The sequence below is a fragment of the Oryza glaberrima genome, chromosome 8 (assembly GCF_000147395.1).
Source record: "Oryza glaberrima chromosome 8, OglaRS2, whole genome shotgun sequence".
Classification (NCBI taxonomy): Eukaryota; Viridiplantae; Streptophyta; class Magnoliopsida; order Poales; family Poaceae; genus Oryza; species Oryza glaberrima.
The window spans coordinates 6,103,089-6,129,683 of NC_068333.1; the positions used below are offsets into that span (position 1 = coordinate 6,103,089).

Consider the following 26,595-nt stretch of genomic DNA (forward strand, 5'->3'; position numbering starts at 1 on the left):
ATATACCATGTACTATTAACTAGCATGTGTTTTTCCCTGTTCCCATAGTTCTGAATGATACACCTACATTCTTAATGGTATATATAGCATGTACAGTTATCTGGCATGTGTGTTTCATAGTTTAGAATGATGCCAAGTAAATCTGTCATGGCATCACGCCAATTTCCTCCTTGTGGGTTCTTGAGCATATCATGGTATATCCTGCGATGTGTTCACTAGTTTGATTGCTATAATAACCGTACCAAATGCTTTCAGGTTTGTTCAGTGGATCAGCTGGGTTTTCAGTTCTGAATGCTTCCCAATTAGGTTCTCCTTGTATCACAAGTTGAATATTTCAGTCATGAAGTACCGCGTGACCAAAGGAGCTTTGCTACAGAATTGTGCTACATGAGAGCTTAAGAAGCTCCAAGTTCACAAGAAAAGAATGGCGCTCTGCAAATATACAAAGGATGGAACCAGAGAGACATGAGACTGGAAAGCTACCGGCAGCATAATTATGCAGCTTCTTATGGCTAAACACCACGACTCACATTGAACAGCATTCATGACGCAACACAAGTAAAAGCGAAAGGGAACACATTGAGACAGGAAAGAAGATTGACAGCAAGAATTTCGGAACTATGATATTGGAATTATAACCTAAAGGGAGGTGAAACAAAGCCTATAATGTTGTACAACTGAAGCAGCAGCAACACCTGACATAACCAACCTGCTCTTTTAACCCTTCTCACCTCCATAAGAGCATCATATGATCCAACTGCTGCTCCAAATTAGTAAATGATATGGGGGAGAAAATCGACTGCTTTACTCCACAGGGCTAGCGTTCGTGCTCGCCGTTCCATCTTCAGCCTTGGTGGTTGCGGTGGACGCTTCATCAGCTGAAGAAACACCCTCAACTGCAGGCTTGCTTTCGCCATTCTCAGTTTCTTTTAGCTGGACAGTCTGACCAAATGTGTCTGAGATGTGGGCCATAAGTTCTCCTAGGGCCTTATTCTCTGCTGGTTTCTGCAGCTCTGGGCTGGCAGGCTGCTGCTGACGTCTATTCTCCTGCAAGGCTTTCTCCCGCTGCTCATAGAAGTCGAAGTCTTCAAGAATGTTCGTCTCCGATTCATGGTTCTTGAAGATAGTTAACATCTGCAGACCATGTTCCAGCTTCACCTGCATGTTTTGTCTCTCAAGTTAGCCATTTTCAGAAAAAGCTACATTCACTAGATGTTTCAGAAAAGCAGAGATCTCTACGGAAAGATTAGGATTAAATCAACAGAAGCTGGCAAAAAGACAGCTTTTTTACCTCCTGGGTGTCCCTGCTATTAGTTACCGGTTTGTTGTCATTGTTCTCAAGAATGATGTGCCGCAGCAGGTTGTTCGGGACATCCTTAATAATGTGCCACTTCACAGGGAACTGGCCACTCCACTTGTCCTGCTGCCAATAATCGACACTTTTGTCAAAATCGACAGGTCCAATCATCTCAGCTACACCACAGAACTGACCACTGCCATTAACCTGCAAAAAACGAGGTTATGGATCAATTTAAATAAAATCTTTAAAAAATCAGGACATAGATCAAAAGTAGTCTTATAGAAAATCAGCTTTTTGTTACTTGCTTTTTCCGGTAGTACAGAGAATAAAATAATAAAAAAAGAGGGGCTTGTCTTACCGAGAAAAATAGAAAAATAGGGCAATAGTCTTCTTTTTCTTTGGCCAAGCGATAAGCAGAATCCAGCTTTCTATTCCCACTAGCTGTACTGGCCCAAACATTGTACTTAATGCTCCTATGTACATGGTCCTCAGTGTAGGACTTTATTACAAAAAATTTTGCATCCTTGTATTCAGTGACAAAATCAGGGCGATTATACAGTTCACTATCAACCAGAGGAACATTTTTCTCATTTTTGTCATCTATTGAAGAGTTCTCTGTGTCTTGTTTCTTTGGTTTTGTAGCACGTGGCCCACGGTTTTGCTCATTCAGGAACTCAAGAGCACCATTCTGAATACCAAATGGCATGCTCCCTTTCTGTTGATTGGCGCTTAAGTCAAAAGTACCAAATCTGCGACCAGAACTCCAACTTGGAGTAGTGCCTCCAAACTTACCACCTTGTTGGCGTGGCTTATAGGATCCAGGGGCATACATTGACCCATGATGCTGCAAAAACATACACCGTCAATGCTGGACAATGAAGAGCACAATAAACATTAGGACTGACAATTTTAGTTCAACCAGTATTTGCCAAAGCCCAATTGCAAGAAAGCATACCATTCCAAAGGCCAGCGGTGTGTTCCCTTGACCAAACAAACCAGGAGTGCTGCTTGGTTGGGTGGATGCTGCAAAAGAAATTCATGATTTGTTAAGCATTGGCCTAATCAATTATTACAACAGAAATAACTTGCAATCATCAAAAGTTCGACTTGAAGAACAGCAAAGATTGAAAAGGAGAAATATTACCTCTGTCAAAAGACCCGAATGGTTGATGATAACCTGGTGTTGGCGAGTAGAGAAGGCCGTCAGGAAGGAAGTACTCCTGCTGCAGCATAGGATCTCCTTGAGACATTCCAGTGGCGGAATTAGAGTATCCCATGCTAGGAGAGGCTGGTGGCTGGTAGTAAGGACTTGAGAAGGGAAAGTGCAATGGGAGGTATGGCTGGCCATCTCCAACGCCAGGAGAATAAGCTCCATACATCATTTGAGGGTTGTTTGCATATCCAGGAGATAACATGATTGACTGGTTGTCGTTGTAAATTCCCTTCAGCAAAACAAGATTAAGAAAACTAAACTATGAAAAATGGAAAATAACTTCAGTAGTCATAGTACTTACAGGTGATACAGAATGGAGTCCTTCCATATTGACATAATGGGGGTATTCTTCCCATTGGCCCAAATGGTTCAGGTATCCTACAGGGGAAAAAAAAGCAAAGAATATTAAATAATAACACTTCCAAAGGAGTTACCTTGTTAAAGAACAAGATACGCAGATTGAATAATATGTTCGCCTCTCTCTCTCAAGATTTCAATAGAGGCAGTTAAACAATAGTGAGATCAAAATAGTAAGGACTGATGAACACTTAAAACTGATAGCAACAATCAATCATGTTAGTACAGAGAAAACCAAATTTAGAGTTAAATATCTGAAACTTTATCTTCTAATACCATGGTTGTGTACATTTGGGGATTAAATTGTCCAACAGAGTTCAATCGTCAATAATAACACATAAAAATGAATGTAACCTAACCTCCAGAATAGATTGTTTGTGGCTGAGGTGCGTACACATTGGGTTGGTAGAAAGGTTGTTCTCCACCTTTACCCAAAAAACTAGCCTTCTCTTGTGCACCCTTTGGTGATTTTGAGGAGCTAGCACCCTGGGGAACACTAGTAGTCATTTTCTCATTTGTACTAGAAAGAATCTGATGCAGAGAAAATCAACCATTAGTAAATAGCGCGACACCTATTGTAGGGAAAAAAACTGATAAGACAATTACCTGCTCTTTAGCAGCACTCTTGGATGCGTTGTTCTCACCTACAATTTCTGATTGCGGTGGAATCATGCAATCTACATAACAAGCACAGTTACAAAGATTGTAACATCCTCATAGCGGTTATCAAAACTTAAAAAATGAGCGAAGTAACTCCACAGATATATAAATATATATAGAAAGTAACTATATCCTACAAACCATCATAGTACAGCATATTAAACAAAAATGCATAAATGGTTTGTACTCCACCAAAACTATCAACTCGTTCTACATGAGCAAGCATTTAATAAACGCTTTACAATTGCACATGTCCTTTCATCAACACTGCAAATCAGCCTTTTGCATACACAGCGCATAACCAACATGCTCAAATCAACACTGCAGCAGCAGCAGCAGCGACCTATTCAAATACCTCCTCCGATTACCCAGAGTCGAGAGGACGCTTTAGTCCTTTTTAACCGCACTAGAATTAGTGAATTACCACCTACCCGCTCGTACTCCTACCGGCGTAAATTTCCAAACTACGGAATTATTACTTAATTCTCCCAACTTTTCCCCCCTCGATAGCAAACTGTCCTGTACGCGTTAGCTCCCAGGGGCGGGGAGGGGAGGATCAAACATGTGACAATATTAGTACCAAATTTAACGCAAACTAAGAGAGAAAAAAAACCTTCCCAGATCTAGAACAGAAGCTAGGGTTCACGCGAATTCGAGGGGAGAAAAACAGAAAGAGCGCGTGGGTAGAGAGAGAGATGAGAAAGAGGACGATGGAAGCTTACCGGCGGAAGCAGCCGGGCGGACGGCGGCGCCTCGCCGGATGGAGATCGGCGCAGGCGGCGGGCGAACTCGCGCGAGGAGACGGAGTTTGGGGGGGAGTCGACGCCGAGGGGAACGGGAAGACTTTGGTTTTTGACAATCTAGCCCCTTTTAGAAAACTTATTTTGTAAATAGACCCTCCTAAAAGCTCGTTTTCGTGGATAAGGCCTTTCAGCGGTCTATCTATACATTAAGCTTTTTCTAAAAGGGCCAGATTGTCAAAAATCCAGGAACAGCGGAACGTGGACGGGAGATACTTGACCAGTTTGACCAGGCTAAACAATGATTTTGGATACAATTATGCTTATTACTCCGTTCGGTTTTTTAATTTTCTAACGTTTGAGGATGATCTTACTCCTACTTTTCTATTTTATCTATACTAGCAAAAGACCCGTGCGTTACAACGGGAAGTGTAAAGATCAGAAAATCAAGGAAAAGTTAAAAAAGACTTATATTATGTAATTAATTGAAGTACAAATTTCCTTAAAAATTTGGATATTATTTAAGTTGGTAGGTGTATAATTAAATTAATTTACAAGTAAAATAAGTGTGAAAAAAGTTATATGGTTGGATTTAATATTTCAAAATTCTTCATAATTAATTACACTCTTTGAAATTTTATTGAAATTTTCACAACTTAATTGCTAATTTTGATAATATAAACATAATTTCAGCATTTATTCTTCAACCCGCGAATTGAAATTTCCCGTTCGTTCTCTTCTGGGTAACCGAAGGTGGAGTGTTATTTGATGCGGACTCTGGATGATTTGTTGTGTGTTGGACTTGGGATGTTGCAGGACAAAAATTGGTTGAGGACGGACGGAAATTTCACCGGAAACCTACATTAGATTAGAGATAGAGAATATATAAACGATGAAATCGGATAGAAATTGGACCTTTTTTCCGGACTTTTTTCTGCCCTTTTTATATACAATCGGACTTTTTTCACTCTTTTTTTCATTTTAGATGAACAACGGAAACATTTTAAAATTTTTTAAGTAGTAGAGATAAAGATTAGCCATTTTCGTTTTCTTAGGGAGTGCTGTCACGAAAAACGTGTTTTTTAAAACAACTTTTGTATAGATATTTTTTGCGAAAAAATGCACCGTTTAGTAGTATTAGAAGGAAAGAACTCAACCTTAAGGGACCTAAACTGAACTTATTCCATGCCCATGAGGCGGCCTGGGAACCGCGGCCCGATGTGGGAGAAGCCGCAGCCGTCCGATCTGATCGACAGTCTACATTGATCCGGATCTATATAAAAGTTCAGCATCCCAACCCTAACCCTGAAATCTTTTCCCCTCCCCCTCACTCTCTCTCTAAATGACGGCGCCAACGGTGCCTCTCCCCCTCCGCCACGGCGGCGGCGCCATTCCCCCTCCCCTTCCCCCACCGCCACGACGCTGCTCCCCTCCCCCTCCCAAGGTGGCGGGCAGGGGCAGCGCCCTCCCCTCTGTCGGATCCAGCGGGAGGGGAGGAAGCGGCAGCCCGGCGTCCCTGCAACGACGGCACCCTCCCCTTCCGGCGTCGGTGTTTTTGTACTTGTGATGTTCTTGTGTTGTCGTTGTTGTTGATGAAATATGTTCTTGTGTTCTTGTAATAGTGTTTTCTCTAGGATTTGGCCAAATTTGATTCGGACTCGCATTAAGCGTCAAATTGAATTGGACTTTCTTTTTTTTATGTTTTTTTCGCCCTTTTTTTTTTGTTATTACGGACGATGGAAGCAAATTGAATCGGATTTTCTTTTTTTTTAATTTTTTTCACCCTTTTTGGTTATTAAGGACGATGACACCTCTTTTATATTTTTTAAGTAGTAGAGACTAGAAAAAATGCCCGTGTGTTGCAACGGGTGAAGTCTATTTTTAATCTTATTATTGTTATATGGTTTAGTTAAGATGAAATTCACTCTGGAAGTTTGCTTGGATATATATATATATAGTAAATTTGTTTGGTGCTTCATGGTGCCCGGGCACCGTTGTTGAAATTGAGTATATACCCAATTCAAATGAGTATGAAACTTTTTTAATTACTTAGGTATTAACATTAACTACTTTACTAACTAGTTCAAAGCAAGTTTGAACTGAATTTGAACTTGTTTTTGTTAGATTTTGATTCTAGGTATATAGCATCCATACATATAATTAGTTAGGTATGTAATCATGGATTGTGAAATAAAGTTAAATTTGAGTTGTTTTGTTGATAGGTATAGGTATGAATCAAATTATTATAACTAGGTATATACTCACAATTTGAAAATTTTGAAAAATTTGAGTGATTTTGTGCATTTGATACCATGGTGCCCCATATGTGTGTCCTATATATATATATATATATATATATATAGAAAATCATGAGCTGCAGTTAGCAATCTGATCATCTCAAGTTAGCATGTAAGTTTTTTTAAACATATTTCTTATATGGTTTCTTCTATATCACCAAAAGTAAACGATCTTAAAAACTGACTTAAATATGGATATGTGTTTCCAAAAGCAAACGAACTTAAAAACCAACTTATACACGGATGACGTATCAAAATATCGAAAAAACATCTTCAATTTTTATAATAGTAGAGATTAAATATAATCTTATCGTATTTTCAATCGGTACTTGTATGCAGCTTGTGTGGTTATAGCCATTTATCTCAAAGCTTGATATAGCCGGTTCAACTCTTGGCACCTCAATTTATGTTTTTTTTAAAAAAAAATTTTGGTGTGTTGCGCGAGCTGCTTGGTGACGCCTGTCATCACGTCGTCTTCTAGCGCATGGCTCGACGTTTATCTCACCATGTTGCACGAGCTGTTTGGTGATGCTTTGTTTTCACGTCATATTCTAGCACAACCTGACCCGGCCCATGGTTATGACGCTGGCATTCTGGCAATCACATCGTCCTCCTACGTGACGCCATCACACAACTTCTTGGGCTCCATGACGTCAGCGAGCGGCTAGAGGCAAGCCAAGGTGAACATGCAGCAGCACTTGCAATTAAAATGCACACAGGAGTTTATGCGTTGTTGGCTGGTTGTCTAGGAACTCGTTGGAGTTGATGCACTGTTGGAGACGAAAGCATTCGAGTGTATGCAAGGGTATAGAAGTCCAAAGTAATCATTCAAATGCCAAAACATCAAGAATTCTCATGCAAAGGACCCAAGCGTCAAACATCAAGAAATATAGTACCTAGGGAGTAGATTTTTTTGGCACTACTGCACTGGGAATCTGGGACACTGGTGTCTGACAGTATGGTGGTGTTTGAATATTCTAAAGATGAGATTAAGTGTTTCACGCAAAACGAGATGGTAGCAGCGTATGATTAATTGAGTTTTAATTATTAGAAACTTGAAAAATGGATTAATCTGGTATTTTAGAGCAACTTTCATATAGAAAGTTTTCACGGGAAACACACCGTTTAGCAGTTTGAAATGCGTGCCACGAGAATCTAAAATTTCATTCAACAATTGTTGGACATTCGAACGCAGCCTATGGCTTTTCATAACACGTTGATTATTTGATCAAGCTGAAATAAGAACACTCAATTACATAGTCACTTTCATTTTACGGTCAAGCACGGATTGGAATAAGCGCCGGTTTGACATGAAGTTCTTGAAAACACAGGGCATCGAGATAAAATAAAAATTTATATGCTTGTTATTCATACATCTGGTTAGGTTAGAGGATCAACCTAGATTTTCACGAGCATAAGCAGATCCTAGATTGCACATCAAGGGTGCTAGCCACATCCTCGCAAGAGAGAGAGAGAGATCGAGGTGCTAGCGCATAGTGTAACCATCACCATGCGCACCTTGCATCTCAGCACAATGAAATGTGTAACCTATCTTTTATCCAAAATCAATCATTTCATTTCGTTTAATTCGTAGCACACCAGAGATAACCATTTCTCAAATTCCTCTTTCTTATATCGATTAATGTGTATAGCTGTTCTTTTCAATGCATCTTTCCTTTGGCACAAATGCAGTAAGCAAGCTTATTTCGTTAAATAGTAGCTTCCGCACTCTTTCTACTTACTAAAATTAATGTGAATGATCAGGGCCCTTTAGAGGTTCTAATCATGGAGCACAAAGCTACCAAAAATGCATAGTTTCCTTCAAAAATAACTACTCCATTATATGTAGTGGCTATCTCTCTTAACTTATCTTACATGTATTGGTATCTCTCATAACTCCTTATCATTTTTCTTTTACTTAAATGTTAATTTGCACTAATATTTTTCTCATAATCAAATAGATAATCAACTGCTTTTTCCTACTTCTCCACTACGGTGAGCACTGGAAAATACAGTGTAAGATTCAAAAATTATAGTATAAATATATGGAATTTAAAGTATAAGATATAGCATAGTATAAGATTTAACCTTTTTCCTTGAAAAATATGACAACAGAAATATAGCTAGCCATTATTAAATATTGGTTATCCATGCAAGCATACTACCATCGAAAATAATCAGTCAAATCTGCCATTCACAAATATAGACATTTCTTCTTGCTACGCATGTAGAGAAATACTTCCTTCGTTTCATATTATAAGTTGTTTGACTTTTTTAAGTTAAAATTCTTTAGTTTTGACCAAATTTATAGAAAAAGCAATAACATCTACGACACCATATTAGTGTCATTAAATTTTACATTGAATATATTTTGATAATATTTTTGTTTTATATTTAAAATATTAATATATTTTTCTATAAATTTAATCAAGCATAAAGAAGGTTAACTAAGAAAAAAAATGCGTAACAAGACTTATCGAAGTGCGTAACAGGATGGAGGTAGTAATCACTAGGCACTCAAACGCTGAAGCAACTACGTCAGTTTTTGACTCGAGTAGTTAGAGATAAGTATATTAGTACTATGTTTGTGCTTATAAGAAGAATGTAATGAAGCACGTCACCAGCATTTTGTTCAGCTTAAAAGCATCCCATTAGAACCAAGTAATTTTCCAGATTTGTGCAGAAAATTGAACTAGCTCTTGTGAAAATATTTCCAATTTCTCATAAAATTCATGTGGTCGGAAGTAGGAGGATCAGATCTTTTCAGGAAGTCAGGAATGTTCAGATCGACTTCTGCAAACAGGCCTTCAACCTGTACCCACCTTTTCTGTTCATCAGACAAAATTCCTGCTACATATTGCAGCATGCAATTAAACCAGGCACAAAGATATTTTTTTTAAAAAAAAATCCAACGCATAGATCGAATTCACCGCTTGTAAAAAAGGGAGCAATTTCTGATTGAAGCATAGGCATTTCCTCACATGCATGAATTGAATAATTTCCTGCAGGAACAAGAAAATAGTCTCATCCCGCACACCAAATTGGACCTAAATTATTTTCTTAGACTGGCCTAAATTCCTTGATAACATTACAAATGCCACAAGGAACTACAATGGAGAAAAAAGGGGGAAAGGCAAATTCCTACTGCAGCCTCTGCTGTTTGTATACATATACATAGTTGTTTCGAATTTCACATAACAAAAAGATGAAAACACAGAAGGTTCGATATGTGAGCATCCTGGGACAAAATCGCTCATTATCGGTGAATACCGCATCAGAGAGAACCTGAATATTCCTGGATGATATGTGTAATCAGCACATTTTTTTTTATGTGGAGAGTATATATACTACAGAATGTTATGTATGCCTTTTGTAGGGTAAGCACTGGTTAGGGCGACCTCCGAAATTGCAATCCATGGCAACTATGTTGGCATTTCATCAATCAGACACTAGCCCCGAGTGAGCCCTGCAGCAGAGTAGCTTTCTTCAGAAACTCAGATTCAAATTTGCTTTCTCAATGAACGATTAACTGCTCACAGCAATATGTAACTAGTTCTTTTGTCAATCAGACATGTTTATCTCTGTTTCATTCACAGTCTGGTTCAAAAAGAAAGAAAGAAAGAAAGAAAGAAAGCCAATATTTCAACAATTTAAGAAAGAATCAAGAAGCACCTCGCAAACACCATCACAAAAAGTTGCTAATGAACCTTTGATAACAACACAATACAAGCCAAAGGTATATAACACCGAATACATACCTGGAAGGATGGTCTTCCCTTCAAATTCTTAATGGAATGAATTAAGCAGATCAAATTCCTGATGGAAAGTCTCTAATGACGCTTTATTTCATCCAAAATGTTACCCACACTAGGTGATAATCTTGGAAGGTATTTGTATACCTGGAAAATAAGGAAATAAAATTAAGTACGTCGAATTGTTGATCTTATCAAGAGAACATGTATTTCCAGTTATTAAAAAATGCAATGGGTTCTAGCACATGCAAGGTGAACAATTGATTTAAGAGCAGTGTCAGGAAATGAAATTGTATCTACAAAAGGTTGTCTTCCTAATAACTGTCGGCCCAGCAATAAAGTTCAAATCACTTTGTAGAAAGACTATAAAACTTTCAGTTAATATTATCTGAAATGTTAGCGCTGAGTAGCCAAACGTGAATCTATAATGTTATCAACTTTGGGTGAAACTAGTCATAAATTATGAGGCCTTAACAAACACTTATATTCTTTTTTAAAAAAAGATAAAATGAAATAAATGTTTTTTAAAGAATAAAATAAATGTTCATAGCCCTATTAGCTTGATTGTGTGAAGGCAAGAAGTGGACTGACCCAAAATTTTATAAATACATCCAAGGCAACAGGAACCAGACAAACAAAGAAGGTGATTGCAGCTTGATCGGCTTCAAGGCCGTAGTGCTCGAGAATAACTTCTACCAAAGAATGCCAACCTGACTCTGAATGGTACCTGTGAAAATGCAGCTAAATGATGTTAATATAGTCAACAAGATCACAGACAAACCAAAACAATGTTAACCTTGTGTTACGTTTACATGAAAACAAGAAAAAAAGCAGAAACAAAATTACAAACTATCCATAGTTTGTTTGAAACAGAAAAGATGTCATGATGTATAACATAAGCATGAACAGGAAGAATTCCATTATTCACAAAGCAGTTCATATGCATTTGTGTGAATTAACTTCTAACGGGGTACTGTACCACTTAGGTTCACTATTCTAAGTTTCTAACTAGATGATAAATAAGATTCTGCCACAAGAATGCTACAAACATCTTTGAAGAGAGAAAAAAATGAAGAAATATTAAGATCATATTTGAAGTGCGAACGAAGAAGAAACACAGAACCATCTGCCTCATTCCTGACAAAAAAAATAGCTATAATATTTCTTCCATGCATTTTTACAAACTTATCCATACTTATGAGAGAATATTTAAAAAATCGCTCATGAATCATGATGACAAGATATAATGAATTGCTTTCTAAAACATGCTGCTGAGTATCCCCCTGATATTAGTTTCTGAAAAGAAAAGGCACTCTCCCCTGGAGGGAGCTCTGGCCTCCTCTTTAACTTCTTTGAACATTTTGGACGAATCTTCTTTTAACAAGAATTACTTATTTAAATGTATGATTTTTTAGATAAGCAGGTAACACATGAGAGAGGTAGGTTAGAACTCATGTTATTCGCCTTTAGTTAGGTTGCTGACATCCATTATCCAGCAAAAGAAATAGCACAATTGTTTAGTGTATGCTTTGTTACAAACTAGGTTCACACTAAAACCACATGTATATACTAACTCAAGAAAAATGAATTGTAACTCACCCTAGAAGGATGTCTGAAACTAGAATTATAAGGAATGCTTTCCCACTGTCTGAAATATTATTTAGTAACTTATATCCTGTGAATTTCAGCATCGCAACCTGAAAGCTTAGCAGGCAATAAGAGTAAGTTGTACGCAGGATAACGCTAAGCATTCAATGGGAGAGAAAAATAGGCTACGATGATGGATAAGATAGATTGATGAATTCATTGTACATAAATCATGGACTCCAGGTATGTGTTACTAAATGATACTAACAATCAAACATATTGCAGAAACTGAGGTGGTCTTACTACTGCACTAGGTCAGAAAAGTATGATGTATAACCAGGTACAAATAGAATGGGGGAATACTCTGGTCAGTTCATCACTGCAGTTCTTTTGGCACAAAATCATCATGTACTATGTATTAACAGCAGAAATCGGATAACTCTGAGAGAGGCCTAATAGTGCAGAAATTTGTCAACTTGTGGGGTGTTTATTTATAACCAATCACTTAGCTCACATGCACACTCAGAAAGCTGAAAAATTTATTGGAACACAATCAAAGATGGAAAAAAAAAAACAAAGCTGCTTATCTGATAAAACATACTTTGCTCTGGTTGAAGTACATAAGAAGGAATAGGGAAATTCCATAAACCATGTCAGACCAGATATTTGCAAACGCTTTTCGGTTTTCTAATCTCCATTCATCTCTCAACTCTATCCTGATCAAGTAGCAGAGCAGATCTGTTAAGATTGAACATATGAAATTGCAGGATAGAAGGTCCATTGCTCATGTCAGACAATGCTAGTGCATCAACAGAAGTTACAACAAGGCAAGAAAGTATAATAGTTAGAGTGTTTCTCACGCTTTTTCCCGCAACTCTGACCAGAGCTCATCATCAGAAAGTGGAGGAGATTTACCAATCTCTACTTCAAAACGATATCTTGCTTTCTCAGTATTTATGTCCTTTACCATCAGGAGTTTCTGGCTGCGCCTTACATCAAGCAGCTCAGCAGCAAGTGGTACCTTCTGGACGTACCTGTTATTGTGTAATGTTCCATGTAATCAATTCTGCATTTAGCATAGATGATTATTGATCGCATGTAATTTCAGAAGCACAGAGAGTGAGAAACTGAGAATATCATCAGTGCTTGAAACTTCACCTTATAAATTCCTAAACATCAGATTGGGTGTACATGGAATGCATTTTCTTACATTAAGAAGTGAGGGGAAAAAGTTAAGAAAGTAAAAATGGAACACTGTGAGAGGATTTACCTTTCCAAAAATGGCATCAGAACATAGTCATGAACCAGAAAATCCAACGCCCATGGAATCACAATCAATAATGCTAGAAATTTGGCCTGAAAGTGCAAACTTTCTTTTGTTAGATCCAATTTGCTAGGGTCTTAATATAACAATATAATGCTGCTACACTTTTTAACATTTTTAATTTTTAATCATCAAAATGGTCAAAATACACCAGCCACCAGATGCAAAATCATTACCATCAAAATGGACCCTCAGCGTTCGATAATATTGTAAGGTGTAAAGATTAAAGTTTGTTGCTATATTATGCACTCCAATATTATATAGTACTACCTCTATTTCATATTATACGTCATTTTGGCTTTTTTACCAGTTAAACTTTTTTTAGTTTGACCAAGTTTATAGAAAAATATGGTAACATTTCCAACACAAAACAAACGTACTATCAAAATATATTCAATGCTATATTTAATGAAACTAATTTGGTGTGATAGATGTTGCTAATTTTTTCTACAAATTTGGTCAAATTTAAAGAAGTTTGATGAAGAAAAAAGTCAAAACGACTTAAAATATGAAACGGAGGAAGTAGCTCATCATATTCAAAAAGCATTACAAGTATCTCATGGTTATCACTGGACAGTGGGTTATAATATTTGGTGACAGAAAACAAGATAGGTAAAGAGCTCACCGAATTCGTTGAAGCATACAGAAAAACCCGGTCTTCAAACAGCATGTCATTGTAATCTTCATCTACAGAGTCTCTGAAAGTTTCAATCAAACCTTTATCCCTCACTATCTCTGTAGGATCATCCGTTATCAGGTCTGACACATCCAAATCCCCACCCCAGTCACCGCCGCCATCCCCCGCTGTGCTACTGCCCCCGCCAATCCAATCCTCCCACGAGCGCCCTTCCGCGTTCATGGCATCCTGCCGCGCCTCCCGCAGCTCGACAATAGCCTCGGCCTTCCTCTTCCACGTCTCAAACTTCTCGTCGTCCGACAGCCCTTCCTCGCCGCCAACCTCCTCGAGCAGCTCCTCATCCTCCCTCCAGCCAGACAAGCTCTCCTCCTCGTCGTTCCAGTCCGAGAACCACGCCTTCCACCACGGCCGCCGCGACGGCTGCTTCTTGGGCCGCCTCCTCTTCTTGGCAAAAGCCACCAGCTGCCTCACCCTACCCCTTTGGGAACCAGTGTCGAACATCTTGCATGCGCAGACCCTCCGGCGCCGGATCCTCCAGTCCACGAAGAGCCGGAGCGCAATGCCGCCTTCAGAGCTTACCGCGGAACGGCTCATCAATCAAAGATCACGAAACGGAGACCGCATCATCACTCAGAACAAACCGGGGAATGCGCATCGGGACACCGTCGAATCTCCCGGGAAATCAGCCGCAATCAGCATCCTTCCTCCCCACCCGCCACCGCAGCAGCAGCAAGCAACAAAAGCCTGACGGATTAACTGGAGCATATAATTGCAAAGATATCTTGGGTTAGATTGCTAACACTAACAAACCCCTCAATCAAAACACAATCCGAGCAAAGCAAAAGCTAGTTCAACCAGCAACCACAGCAAGAAATGGAAACCACACCTATGAATCGAGAAGAAGAAGAAGAAGAGGACGGCGCGAATGGGGATCGATACGATGGGGAGCCCCTTGGCTGAGCTGCTTGCTGCTGGTCGTTGGGCGGTGGCGGTGGCGGAAGCATCCACAGAATGGAACGTTGGGAGTGGATAAGACACGGGAAGGGGACGCCCGTTCCGTTCCACGGATGGCGCCATGTTGCTGGGCTACGTAACTAGTACCGTATTGGCTGTTGGGCCCATTTGTCCGACCCTACCTTTGGCCCAGAGATATCTTTCTCTCTCTCTCTCTCTTCTTTTTTTAACATCCTATATAAACTGTACTCCGTCAAAAAAAAAAACTCAAGCAAATATGTGACATCTCCTAATACAATAAATCTGGACAGCCCTTTGTCTAGATTCGTTGTACCAGAAAATATCACATCCCCTCCTAGGTTTACTTTTTTTTGGGACGGAGGGAGTACTTTGATTATTTGACATCCTGACTTACCGTCGTAGACTCGAGAAGGTCCCACGTGGTCATTGCCACAAGTGTTAATACAATCAAATTATCAAATTTTATGACTTTGGCGTGACCTCCTATTGTAAGTTTGCGACATCGCTACGAGGGCCTTGCTACCTACTGTATCTCCTATCTCAAAACATATATTATATATTGTGTTACGCAAAATTCTTAAAGAAAAAAACTCTTGTCGACAAAATTGTCGACCATTTCATTAACCGGATGGGAGTTCTACGAAACCTAAATTCAATAACGGGTTACAAAAATTGTAAATTTAATCATAGTGCACTACCTCAACCAAAGACGGAGTGCCCTATACGACATAGTGGAACACGTGACCCAACTTTGCTGTCCAGAACCCAACATCTTCCCTTCAAAAAATAACCTCTTATTTTATAATCCAGTCAAAGCCAAATGCACTTTTAATATAATTTTAAGATCTTCTTGTTCTATTTTTTAAAGTCTCTTTTTCTCTTTCACTTATTTAGCTAGAACAAGCTTGTTTTTTCTCGGCTACAGCTACCTCAAAGAACTAAAGCTCATGATGATGATGTGAATGTGCATTCCAGGCAGTAAAGGTTCCACTATATTTGTTCGCTTAGTAAGGAGAACTGAATCACTGCTTTATGATATGATAATTCTTCTTAGTTCCTACTTAGTCATGATCATCACCATCGTTGTCAGTTAGTAAGTTCCTTTGGTATAGCTCTAGTTGACGTTGATCACATGAAATTCATGCAATTTTTCTATATTTATATAGATTGAAGTAAAATGTACTCTGTTTATTTAGTATTTGTTAAATAGAAACCTCTTTTTTTGTCTTTTGACACGGGCTGAAAATCTTAGCAACGGTCTAAGCATCAGGCCGGCACCAATCCACCATGTACTGTCACTGATCAGCCATGACCTAGTGGCAAGTGGCTAACGTGTTTGATCCACCTAAACTTTGAGGTGTGCTATGTTATTGACCTCAGCGGTGTTAAAGTTCTATAGCTTATAGTTTTTCCTATCATGAAATATTATGTGATGACAATATATATAAGATGGATCCACACTAATTAGGGTTGCAGAGGCTCCATTCCATATATTTTCCCTTAGGTAGCAGTGGGTCCCCTACATATGAAACTCAATGTGCACCCTTTCTCCTTTTTCCTCCTTTTCTTTAATGTGAATTGACAATATGGAACTATGTAAAAGAAAGAATCAACAATATGGAAGCAAAACAAAAAATTTAGGGTCCCAGGTGGAAAAATTTTGCTGCAAGGAACTTGAGGGACTAAATCAGTGACTCCTCTCGTCAAAAAAAAAATTGCGATTCCTCTTCCTGGAAAAAATATTTCTCCCTTTCTTAAATACTATCATTTTCACTAGCTAAAGGTGAGTGCAAAACAACAGAAACAATGTTATGTGAAATTACTCCCTCCATGGAGAATCATATGATTTGTAGCTAGAGTGAATGATTTAATCCCTTTTTTCTATAAAGCTACTGCCCACTAAATACCTAAAGCTCAACATGCAAGCATAGTATTTATTAGCATGTCTAAAACCTACATGCAAGCATGCCACATCAACCCATTAAACACACAAAACTCAACATATAAGTATATAGTAATTATATCTGCAATTTATTTCATTCTAAAACTAAACATGCATACACATGCTAAATCATCATTCTCAAATCATTTTCATAATATTTCAATCCAAATCATTTCATCATTTCTCCAATATGTAACATACATCCCGCAGCAAAGCGCGGGGCATCATCTAGTTTGATAATAAAGATAAGCCTTAACTGTTGATTTCATATTTATCTTCTTGTTTACTTTTTGTTTATTCTTCAACATGAATTGTGATCGTCATACCTGATCTATATATTTTTTTTGAGTTAATTGCACTTTAGGCTATAAATTTTTACCAAAATTTTACTTTGGACAAGGGGTAAAGTTATCTTATCATTTTGGACTATATAAATTTACAATAGTTTCAAATTGGACCACCCTTCTTCTCCATCTCTTCTCTTTCCTCCTTTTTTTCTATTAAGCACCTGCGCCATGGATCTGAAGGATGAATAGATGATCAAGCATAGCACTGGGATCCCTTCTCTCTCTGCTCTGTTCCCGTCTTCCCGAGCTTGAGGAGCCAACAAAAACCAAGCCTCATGATCGCTGGCTGTTGTAGCTGCCGAATGCAAGCTCAATAGAGTGATTTGTTCTAAGCTCACATGATTTTTTAAGGGAAAAAATAGAAGTCAAGCAGCTAAATCAAGGAGTAAAGAAATCAAGGTTAGATGAAATATTGATTGGTTTATTGTGTTGCTGATAAGATTGCTAATGAAATCAAGGAGTGGCAGACAAAAAAAGTGGTTCAATGTACAATAGAGGGTAAGAAATCCTGGACCAAAGTGATAACATTAGAAATAACCTAGTCTAAAATATAACTCACGCAATAATAGCCGACCCAAAGTGCAATTCACTCTCTTTTATTTTGAAGGAACAAGTTTTTCACGGTGCACAAATACGTTTTTGCATGCACACTTGATATAGCATGCTCTACATCTACGATATTTTACCTCAGGTAAAATTGATTTACTTTATATTTTCCCTAAGATATGCACAGTATATAACTAGGGACTGCATATACATCATGTGACAGATTTTTTAGCATCCTATTATGCAGATTTCTTACCCTTTGAATCAACATCTAATGGATGACATTAATATACATAAACAAAATACATATGTAATTTTAGTGTATTTACGATGTAAGTCTAAAAATTACATATGTAATTTTAGTATATGTATGATGTAAGTATGAAAATTACATATGTAATTATAATGTATTTAGGATGTAAATCTGAAAATTACATATGTAATTATAGTGTATTTATGATGTAAGTCCGAAAATTACATATGTAATTATGGAGTAAGTACGATGTAATTAGTATGCGTGGGATCGTAAACAAAGTAGCATTGGAAAACACAGCTCAAATCGATAAATGATGGAGTCAGCAACGACTGATTTGGGCTCAGACACTAGTGAACAGTACCGTGGACCTAGTTAGCAGCTAGATGCTAGCACAGATCTCAAAAACCATCTGACGGCTTAAAAAACGAATGATGGAAGGCCCATAAATCTGTCAAACGATAGTTAGCAATTCCGATATAACTAAGTATGCATTCCAAGGGCAATCGCAATATAGAAGCTATAAAATAGTTTTCATATTCACCATATCATATAGACATTATATATAGAAACTATATATTCAATGGATAATTTTTTTCACAATAAATTATCTTCTATCACATGTCTTCTCTCTTCTTTCATCCACATATCTCCTCATTTTCAGTTTTAATTTTTGCGTAGAGTTGTTTCTTCATATTTTTTTCCCCTCTCTCCTCGTTAACTCTCTTACTACCTTGCCTTTTTTTTTTCTTATATGGTAGTATTTTAATACTATGGAAACTAACTGAGGTAGAGGATTAAGACTGCACTAAGGTAGTGCTGAGATGAGCATACTTTCTAAACTACTAGATGGTACATCTTATAGAAAAACTTACTATATTGAAATTTCTTTATAAATCAACAAATATATTTTTAAAGTTTATAATATTTAGTACTTAATTAATCTTGCACTAATGGATCGTCTCGTTTTTCGTGCCACTAATTAGCTAAGAACAACAGCTATATCAAACACAGCTTAAGAGGCATTACCTGCAAATGCCCAAAAACAAAATTATTTTTTTCATCATACCTTTTATTTTTAGCTTTCTTGTAAGTCAAATAATATCTTTATCCATTAATTTCTATAAATTCATATATTTTAACAACATATAAACTTATAAGTATTTCTCATGGTAAATTTAAAATTACAAACCTTATGATGTTAAATTATACGAACTCTTCTCGGAAAACTAATGATCAAAGATACAAATACTGACTTAGGACAAAAATGGAACAACAGGTAATTTGGAAAAGAGGAGTACAGAAGATTTCACATGCGAATAGTTACTAATACTACTACTCCCTCCGTCCTAAAATATAAAAACCTAGAATCGGATGAGACATTTCCTAGTACAACGTATCTTAACAGATCAAATTCTAAATTTTTATATTTTAGGACGGAGGTAGTACATAGTAGTAGTGCTTTTAAACACAATATATAACCACACACTTTCCAGATTTAAGACAGCTGCTAGTCGAGCCATTAGATCCTACTCCCCGCACTGCCCCAAACACCTTGATGCTCCTCTCCCTTGTTCAAGGCAAGAATTTCATGGACAGATTGGAGATGCTCTCTTTGCTTTCTAATTTGTTTAGTATATATATAGTTTTGAAAAAAGTTAGACAGATACTAAGCTCCCTTGCCACTCCAGAACCAGATCCCTTTTCCTCATACAAATCACTCCCTGTTGTCACCTATCATCTTGACAACCTCACCTTTGTTATGAAACAAATATATCTGAGCTTCTCCTAGCTAGAAGAAAATATAATTGTGATTTTGAGTGTTTGATTAATCACCATATACATTTCTTTTTTTTTTCCTATTGTCGATGAGTTAAGTAATGTACTGGAGAGTTATTGTCAGTTTCTTTTTTTAAAAAAAAAAAACTAAGCGCTGTTGTCAAATGGCGATGAAGGTGAACAATGCACTAATGCTAAGAAAACAGGATAAAGTAGAAGTGGAAGAAGCAAAGCCGGTTGCTCTGCTCATATCTCCTGCCCTCTTCTCTTTTTGTTTTTCTATTTTATTTTACCTGATGAGAGAAAGGTAAGAAACAGATAAGGAAAAAAAAAGGCACAACAAACTTCACTTTTGTTCATACTATATTTATTTGATATTGCTGGCTGCCTTTTCCTGCTCATATGCTTTATATGCTCATCATCACTACACAAATTCAAGAATTTCAGAAGGGCTGCCTCGTTTTCTGATGTTAACTGATCGATGGCCATTCAAATTGAACTCATGATTTAACATCCCCAGTCAAATAACTCCAAAGTAAAAATCTGCCCTTCAATAATCAATACACACCTTGCTAATTTATATGATCAAATGTTCTATGGTGTTTTGACACTGAAATTATTGCCATACCCTTCAGTCACCCCAAAAAAAAAAACCCTACAACCTTACCCCTATTTTGAGCAATTGTTTTTCCCTTTCAAAACGGCTTACATGAAACACAGCTGAAAATCTGAGGAGGTTGCACATATGCAGCACTAAAGCTGTGTTGGTTGCTGGCGGTTACCATCCGGAACAGTGCGCGTTAGTGCGCGTGGAAAACGGAACAGTCCATTAGTGCGTGATTAATTAAGTATTAGCTAATTTTTTTTCAAAAATGGATCAATATAATTTTTTTAAGCAACTTTCATATAGAAACTTTTTATAAAAAAAAGCATCGTTTAACGGTTTAAAAAACGTGCGCGCGAAAAACGAGAGAGGAGTGTTGGGAACTTGCTCTTGCAAACACAGCCTAAGGCTTCATCCTTTCTTTTTCCTTTTCATATATATATAGTTTTATACTAGTAACAGACCCACATTACAATTAGGGATGAGCTAGAGGGTGATTGAAGATAAAGCATTGGATCATCACGCGATGGGAGGAGGAGATGGAAGGAGGCGACTGAGCTTTTACCATAGTAGAGATATCATGCCAAACTCCTTTGTATGATTGTGTGATCTCTGCGGCTCTGCCACACGTTGCTCCACTGTGGATACAACTTCATCTCCTCTTAGAGCAAGTATAATAGTAGGCTATAAACCGGCTAAATACTGAGGTGGAGGAGAGAAGAAAGGAGAGAGAGGAGAAGCGGGCTGTAAACTTACAGTCGGCTTGGACACAAGAACCAAGAAGCTCTGTGAGAGAGACAAGTGGACCATGTATTAATTGTAAAGAGCTAACTATTATATGGGTAGTCTAAGAGAAGGCTACAAATAACCTTACCAACAGGTCGGTTGTATTATTAGCCTGGCTCTTAAGCTATCCATACTTCCATAGCCTTTTTTTTTTGTTTTGTTTCTCCTACACCTGGCAAGCCTCTCCTCCTGGAAATGCTGGTGATGAGTCCAACTGTCCATTACTTGTTGCTGTGATCTTCCTGTAGGTTACTACTACCTACTAACCTGTCACTCACCTGATCTCAACCTAGGGCATGTAAGTACACCCCTGCTGTTCATCTCTGCAATTTTTAATACTAGTAGTCACCTGGTTTCCCCCTTTTTTGAGGATTCTTGCTTGCAGCACAACCTCCACTTGTGGTGACCTATTAATGCCTCCTCCTCCTCCTGTCCCTGTCATGTCATGCTCTTGTTCCTGTGAGGCTGTGATCAGTGCAGACAGCTTCTTCTGCTACCCCCCACAAGCTTCCTCAAAGAAGAGATCGGCCACCATTTTGTGGTCTCATTTCTGAGCTCCCTTTTTGTTTCCTGATTGCTGGTGTTTGATTCCTGTTTTTTTTTGGCACAAGGAAATTTTCTCTGAATTTCAGTTAGTTTGAGGTCTCTGAATTTGCCTGCTGATTGCTGTGTATTTTCCTCACTTCTCTTGTTCCATTTCAGCTGTTCTTGGTACACTTGGCACTTGGCTGTGTACCAAGAACAAATCAGATTCCACATATATATAAGTTCTTTCTTGATCGATCAATCTTTCCTCTAACCTTTTGGTGTGTCACAAGGTTTGAGGCTGTTGATGATCATCTCCAAGAATCAAACATACCCACTCTCCCAGCCTTTTCTGACCGATTCCTGATCCAAGATTAACACCACACACAATCCACAAAATCCCCAAAAGTATCCCAAGAAACACCTCATTTCTTGATCAGAACACTCTGCAGAAGCAAAATGGCGCCGGCGCCGCTCGCCGGCGGCAGGCTGGTGCTGGTGGTGGTGGTGGCGGCGGCGTGCATGGCGCGGTGGTCGGAGGGGATCGGCGTGAACTGGGGCACGCAGCTGAGCCACCCGCTGCCGGCGAGCACGGTGGTGCAGCTGCTCAAGGACAACGGGTTCGACAGGGTGAAGCTGTTCGACGCCGAGGACGGCATCCTGGCGGCGCTCAAGGGGTCGGGCATACAGGTGATGGTCGGCATCCCCAACGACATGCTCGCCGACCTCGCCGCCGGCGCCAAGGCCGCCGACGACTGGGTCGCCACGAACGTCTCCAACCACGTCAACAACGGCGTCGACATCAGGTCAGACACTCGATCAGTACCCCAGCTCGCCAAAAAAAAAAAAAAAAAAAAAAAAATCTCGTTTTCGTGATGCCAATTGCAAGGTGTTTCGATGAAACGCTTGGCCGTTGGATTGGAAACGGACGCTCCAGATGGCTTCTACGAACAGTAAAGATAGGCTCTTAGGCTGTGTTCCTTCGGGTTGGGAACCCAACTCCTCCTCACGAAAAACGGAGCAGTTTATTAGCGTGTGATTAATTAAGTATTAATATTTTTTAAAAAAAATAGATTAATTTAATTTTTAAGTAACTTTTGTATAGAAAATTTTTGCAAAAAAACGGACCGTTTAGCAGCTTGAAAAACGTGCGATGTGAGTTGGGAAAGTGGGGGAAATAACTCGGCCTAGTTTGTATCCGAAAATATAGCAACCTATAGCGTTCAAAATCTATCTTGAAATATAACAATTTCCCTATAACTCACTTATCTGAACCAATAACACCATACATATTTTCTCATCTTAACCAATCATAACGAACTTTTATTTAGTTTCACCTATTTTTTTAATACCCAAGTAGAACTACATAAATCTTTGTATTTTTTTGGAAGGAGAGATTATCATTTTTTTTAGACAACATATTTTCTAAGAGTATCATATATATTGTGGTGCAAACATATTTTTGGTGGAATCTTGGTCTTTGTTGTAGAAGTTAAAAAAACAAAGGTTAACTAATTTGAGAAACTGAACACTACAAATAAAAACTTTAACATCACATTTAGGCTAAGGCATTAGTACTTTACTTCACTCTCAAGACACTGCAAGCCTGCAATAGCAACTAGCAAAGTGTTACTGTCACACTGTAGAGTTCCTGAAACCAAAACCAAAATGAGCATGTCTTCTTTGACATCACTGGTGTAGAAGCTTCACAGGACATCTAGCAGTCACAAAAAGTTAAGGTTCCCTTCTCTTTATTGGCAAGACCATAGCCACAAGCAACTGAAAATTCTTTCTGTTGTTCCAACAGTTCAATTGCAATAATCCTGCATGGCATATCAAAATCAAAGTCAGGGATGCATGCCTTTTTTTGTTTTTTTTCCTTTTTGCTCTTTCTCTTTTGCTCAGTGCTACTGCACACACACATCACACATAGCTTTGAGAAAACCATTATCTCTGGTGTTCATGATTTGCCACTTCTGTGATTGGGACATGTATGGGCAGTGATGAAATCATATTCAGGGGAAAAAGGCTAAAGCTCAAGAAACCGAAGGACACAGCAACTATTTTGAGAGGTTTTGACACGTTTTGGTTTAGGAATAGTCTCTCACAAATCACAATCTCTCTTGTGCCTTTCTATACCATCTTGTCCAGCCATCCAGAAAGATCATGTAGCTGCTGCCAGTAGCCACATCTGCATTAATCTTGTCTTGAAATTTCATCCACACTGTTTCTTATTACTGAAAGTAATCTCTTTTCACCTTATCTTTAAAAAAATATATTTTATAGCCCTGAAATTTTGGGTTGCTTGGAACCTAGAAGCCTCTAAATTCTGACCAATTCCAACAAAAGAATTTCATAGGTTATTAAAACCTGATATGTTTCAATCATTCAACTTTATTACTAGAGCCAATTTGTTTGAAGATTTAACAAAATTATTGTGGGGCTATAATTAATTGTGATGGTCACAAGAACATGGGACCATGCCACAATTTTTCTCGTTCTAGCATCATGAATTTCAGTGGAAAATGCCTGGCACAGAGGCATTCATATGGTATATGGAGATTTTCAGTTCTTCGCAGCATGGTCATGCTTCCCTGTCTGATGCAGATGTCTAACCGTGCTGAAGTGATCCTTGCCTCAAATAATCTTCCACCTCTTCATCTTAAAATCTCTTTTAGTTCTCTGAAAATTTAACTGTGTATATCCATGAATAGATATAGAAACCGGATTTCTATCAATTAACTTCAAAAAAAAATCTCTGAAAATATTCTGCTGTAATAATGTTTTTTTGTTTGATGAAAATGAATACGATACTAGTAAAAAGCTTTACTAGAATCTTAAAAAAAATTGAACTTTTATAGCTACCAGCTAATTAAATCCAACGCTTGAGATCTTGTTCGTAAGAGTAGATTTTTAAGTACTTACAGTGGTGTTTGGTTGTCCTAAAGATGAAGATGAAAATAAAGATTAAGTGTTTCACGCAAAACGAGGTTGTAATAACGTGTGATTAATTGAGTTTTAATTATTACAAATTTGAAAAATAGATTAATATGATATTTTAGAACAACTTTCATGTAGTTTTTGCACAAAACGCACCGTTTAGCAGTTTGAAAAGCGTTCCACGAGTATCTAAAATTTAATCTAAGTTTTGTTGAAGAAAAGAACAGGGCCATATATAGGGTCATATATAGAGAGAATTTACTCGATGAAAAAATGATGCTTTTTTTTTTAATTTTCCTGACGGATTGTGGTTGGCAGGTACGTAGCCGTCGGGAACGAGCCGTTCCTGGAGACGTTCAACGGGACGTACCTGAACACGACGTTCCCGGCGATGCAGAGCGTGCAGGCAGCGCTGAAGAAGGCCGGGCTCGCCGACAAGGTGAAGGTGACGGTGCCGCTCAACGCCGACGTGTACCAGTCGCCGACGGGGAAGCCCTCCGACGGTGACTTCCGCGCCGACATCCACGGCCTGATGCTCACCATCGTCCAGTTCCTCGCCGACACCGGCGCGCCGTTCGTCGCCAACGTGTACCCGTTCATCAGCCTCTACAAGGACCCCAACTTCCCGCTCGACTACGCCTTCTTTCAGGTAGGGGTGAAAATAGTATGAAAATTTTTCGACCGTACTAATGTTAGCATTCTTAAAATATAGTTTTTTCAGTATCGATTTGAAGTTGATACACTAAATAGTTAAATTCATAAATATAGTAATTATTCTTATCGTTTTCAAGAAAAAACTAATAGAAATTTTATATAGTTCTTTTAAGAACTAATAGAAAAATGGTACCGTTTCCGACCATTTCTGAACCGTTTTCATCCCTACTTTGATTCAGGGCTCGTCGGCGCCGGTGGTGGATGGTGGCGTGACATACCAGAACACGTTCGACGCCAACCACGACACGCTGGTGGCGGCGCTGCGGCGGAACGGGTACCCGAACGTGTCCATCATTGTCGGCGAGGTCGGGTGGCCGACCGATGGTGATGCCAACGCGAACCCGCAGTATGCACGACAGTTCAACCAAGGGTTCCTCACCCACATCGCCTCTGGCCAGGGCACGCCGCTCCGGCCTGGCCCCGTCGACGCCTACCTCTTCAGCCTCATCGACGAGGACCAGAAGAGCATCGAGCCGGGCAACTTCGAGCGCCACTGGGGCGTCTTCTACTACGACGGTCAGCCCAAGTACCCTCTCAGCCTCCGCGGCGGCGGCAACGGCAACGGCAATGGCAGCACGCTGATGCCGGCGAAGGGTGTGACCTACCTGCAGCGGCGGTGGTGCGTGATGAAGCCGTCGGCGAGCCTTGCCGACCAGAAGGTCGGCGACAGCGTGAGCTACGCGTGCGGGCTCGCTGACTGCACAAGCCTCGGGTACAAGACGTCGTGCGGCGGCCTCGACGCCAAGGGGAACGTGTCATACGCGTTCAACAGCTACTACCAGGTGAACGACCAGGACGACCGTGCCTGCGACTTCAAGGGCATCGCCACCACCACCACTGTCGACCCCTCTGCCGGGTCATGCCGCTTCATCATCGAGATTACGCCCACCGCCAACGGCGTCGCCATGGCGGCAACAGTTAGGGTCGCCGGCGTCATGGCTGCCATCCTCGCCGCATTCATACACTTGGTGGTGCCCGTGTTCTGAATGGCTCCAACATCCTTAGCTTATCCTCTTAATCATCATGTATTTATCTCTTGTTTAATTTAATTTAAACACGAAAAATAGTTGGTTTTGTTTATCTTGTTTATCGCCTCGCATCCTGCATTCAAATATTATCGGACGTGCTCCCCGTGTACCAATCACAGTAGTTAAATTTGTTTTAAAATTTTTACAAGTGAGGAAGAAAAAAAATCACAGCACATGTACATAAGAGAGGATTCGGTCCTATGACTTTTTTTTTACCTGGAGTCCCATGATCTCTTTTTATGAAAATAGCATGTTTCAAAGAGATTTTTGAAAAGTTACATACAAGTTG

The 26,595-nt window shown here is 39.1% G+C and overlaps 3 protein-coding genes across 4 annotated transcripts; 1 reads left to right on the forward strand and 2 right to left on the reverse strand.

Moving 5' to 3' along the window:
• Positions 1–480: 480 nt before the first annotated feature.
• Positions 481–4,379, reverse strand: LOC127781424 (YTH domain-containing protein ECT1-like). Of its 2 annotated transcripts, none has more exons than XM_052308377.1 (9): positions 4,253–4,379; positions 3,477–3,547; positions 3,230–3,356; positions 2,815–2,891; positions 2,445–2,742; positions 2,256–2,323; positions 1,659–2,144; positions 1,292–1,504; positions 481–1,158 (listed from the first exon to the last, which is right to left on the reverse strand). In XM_052308377.1, exons 2-9 carry the CDS (start codon positions 3,540–3,542, stop codon positions 805–807), a joined length of 1,689 nt encoding a protein of 562 aa, XP_052164337.1. In that variant the 5' UTR covers positions 3,543–3,547; positions 4,253–4,379; the 3' UTR covers positions 481–804. The 2 variants fall into 2 exon arrangements, with proteins under 2 accessions (XP_052164337.1, XP_052164336.1); XM_052308376.1 differs by having other exon boundaries at positions 3,230–3,401.
• A 5,105-nt stretch (positions 4,380–9,484) lies between these two features.
• LOC127783246 (chloroplast envelope membrane protein) lies at positions 9,485–14,911 on the reverse strand. Its single transcript, XM_052310485.1, has 9 exons — positions 14,754–14,911; positions 13,856–14,623; positions 13,177–13,262; positions 12,767–12,940; positions 12,508–12,622; positions 11,919–12,016; positions 10,911–11,046; positions 10,326–10,466; positions 9,485–10,033 (listed from the first exon to the last, which is right to left on the reverse strand). Exons 2-8 carry the CDS (start codon positions 14,459–14,461, stop codon positions 10,398–10,400), a joined length of 1,284 nt encoding a protein of 427 aa, XP_052166445.1. The 5' UTR covers positions 14,462–14,623; positions 14,754–14,911; the 3' UTR covers positions 9,485–10,033; positions 10,326–10,397.
• A 6,370-nt stretch (positions 14,912–21,281) lies between these two features.
• Positions 21,282–26,358, forward strand: LOC127781214 (glucan endo-1,3-beta-glucosidase 6-like). The gene is made up of 4 exons (XM_052308140.1): positions 21,282–21,397; positions 21,485–22,430; positions 24,883–25,213; positions 25,458–26,358. Exons 2-4 carry the CDS (start codon positions 22,084–22,086, stop codon positions 26,262–26,264), a joined length of 1,485 nt encoding a protein of 494 aa, XP_052164100.1. The 5' UTR covers positions 21,282–21,397; positions 21,485–22,083; the 3' UTR covers positions 26,265–26,358.
• Positions 26,359–26,595: the final 237 nt, after the last annotated feature.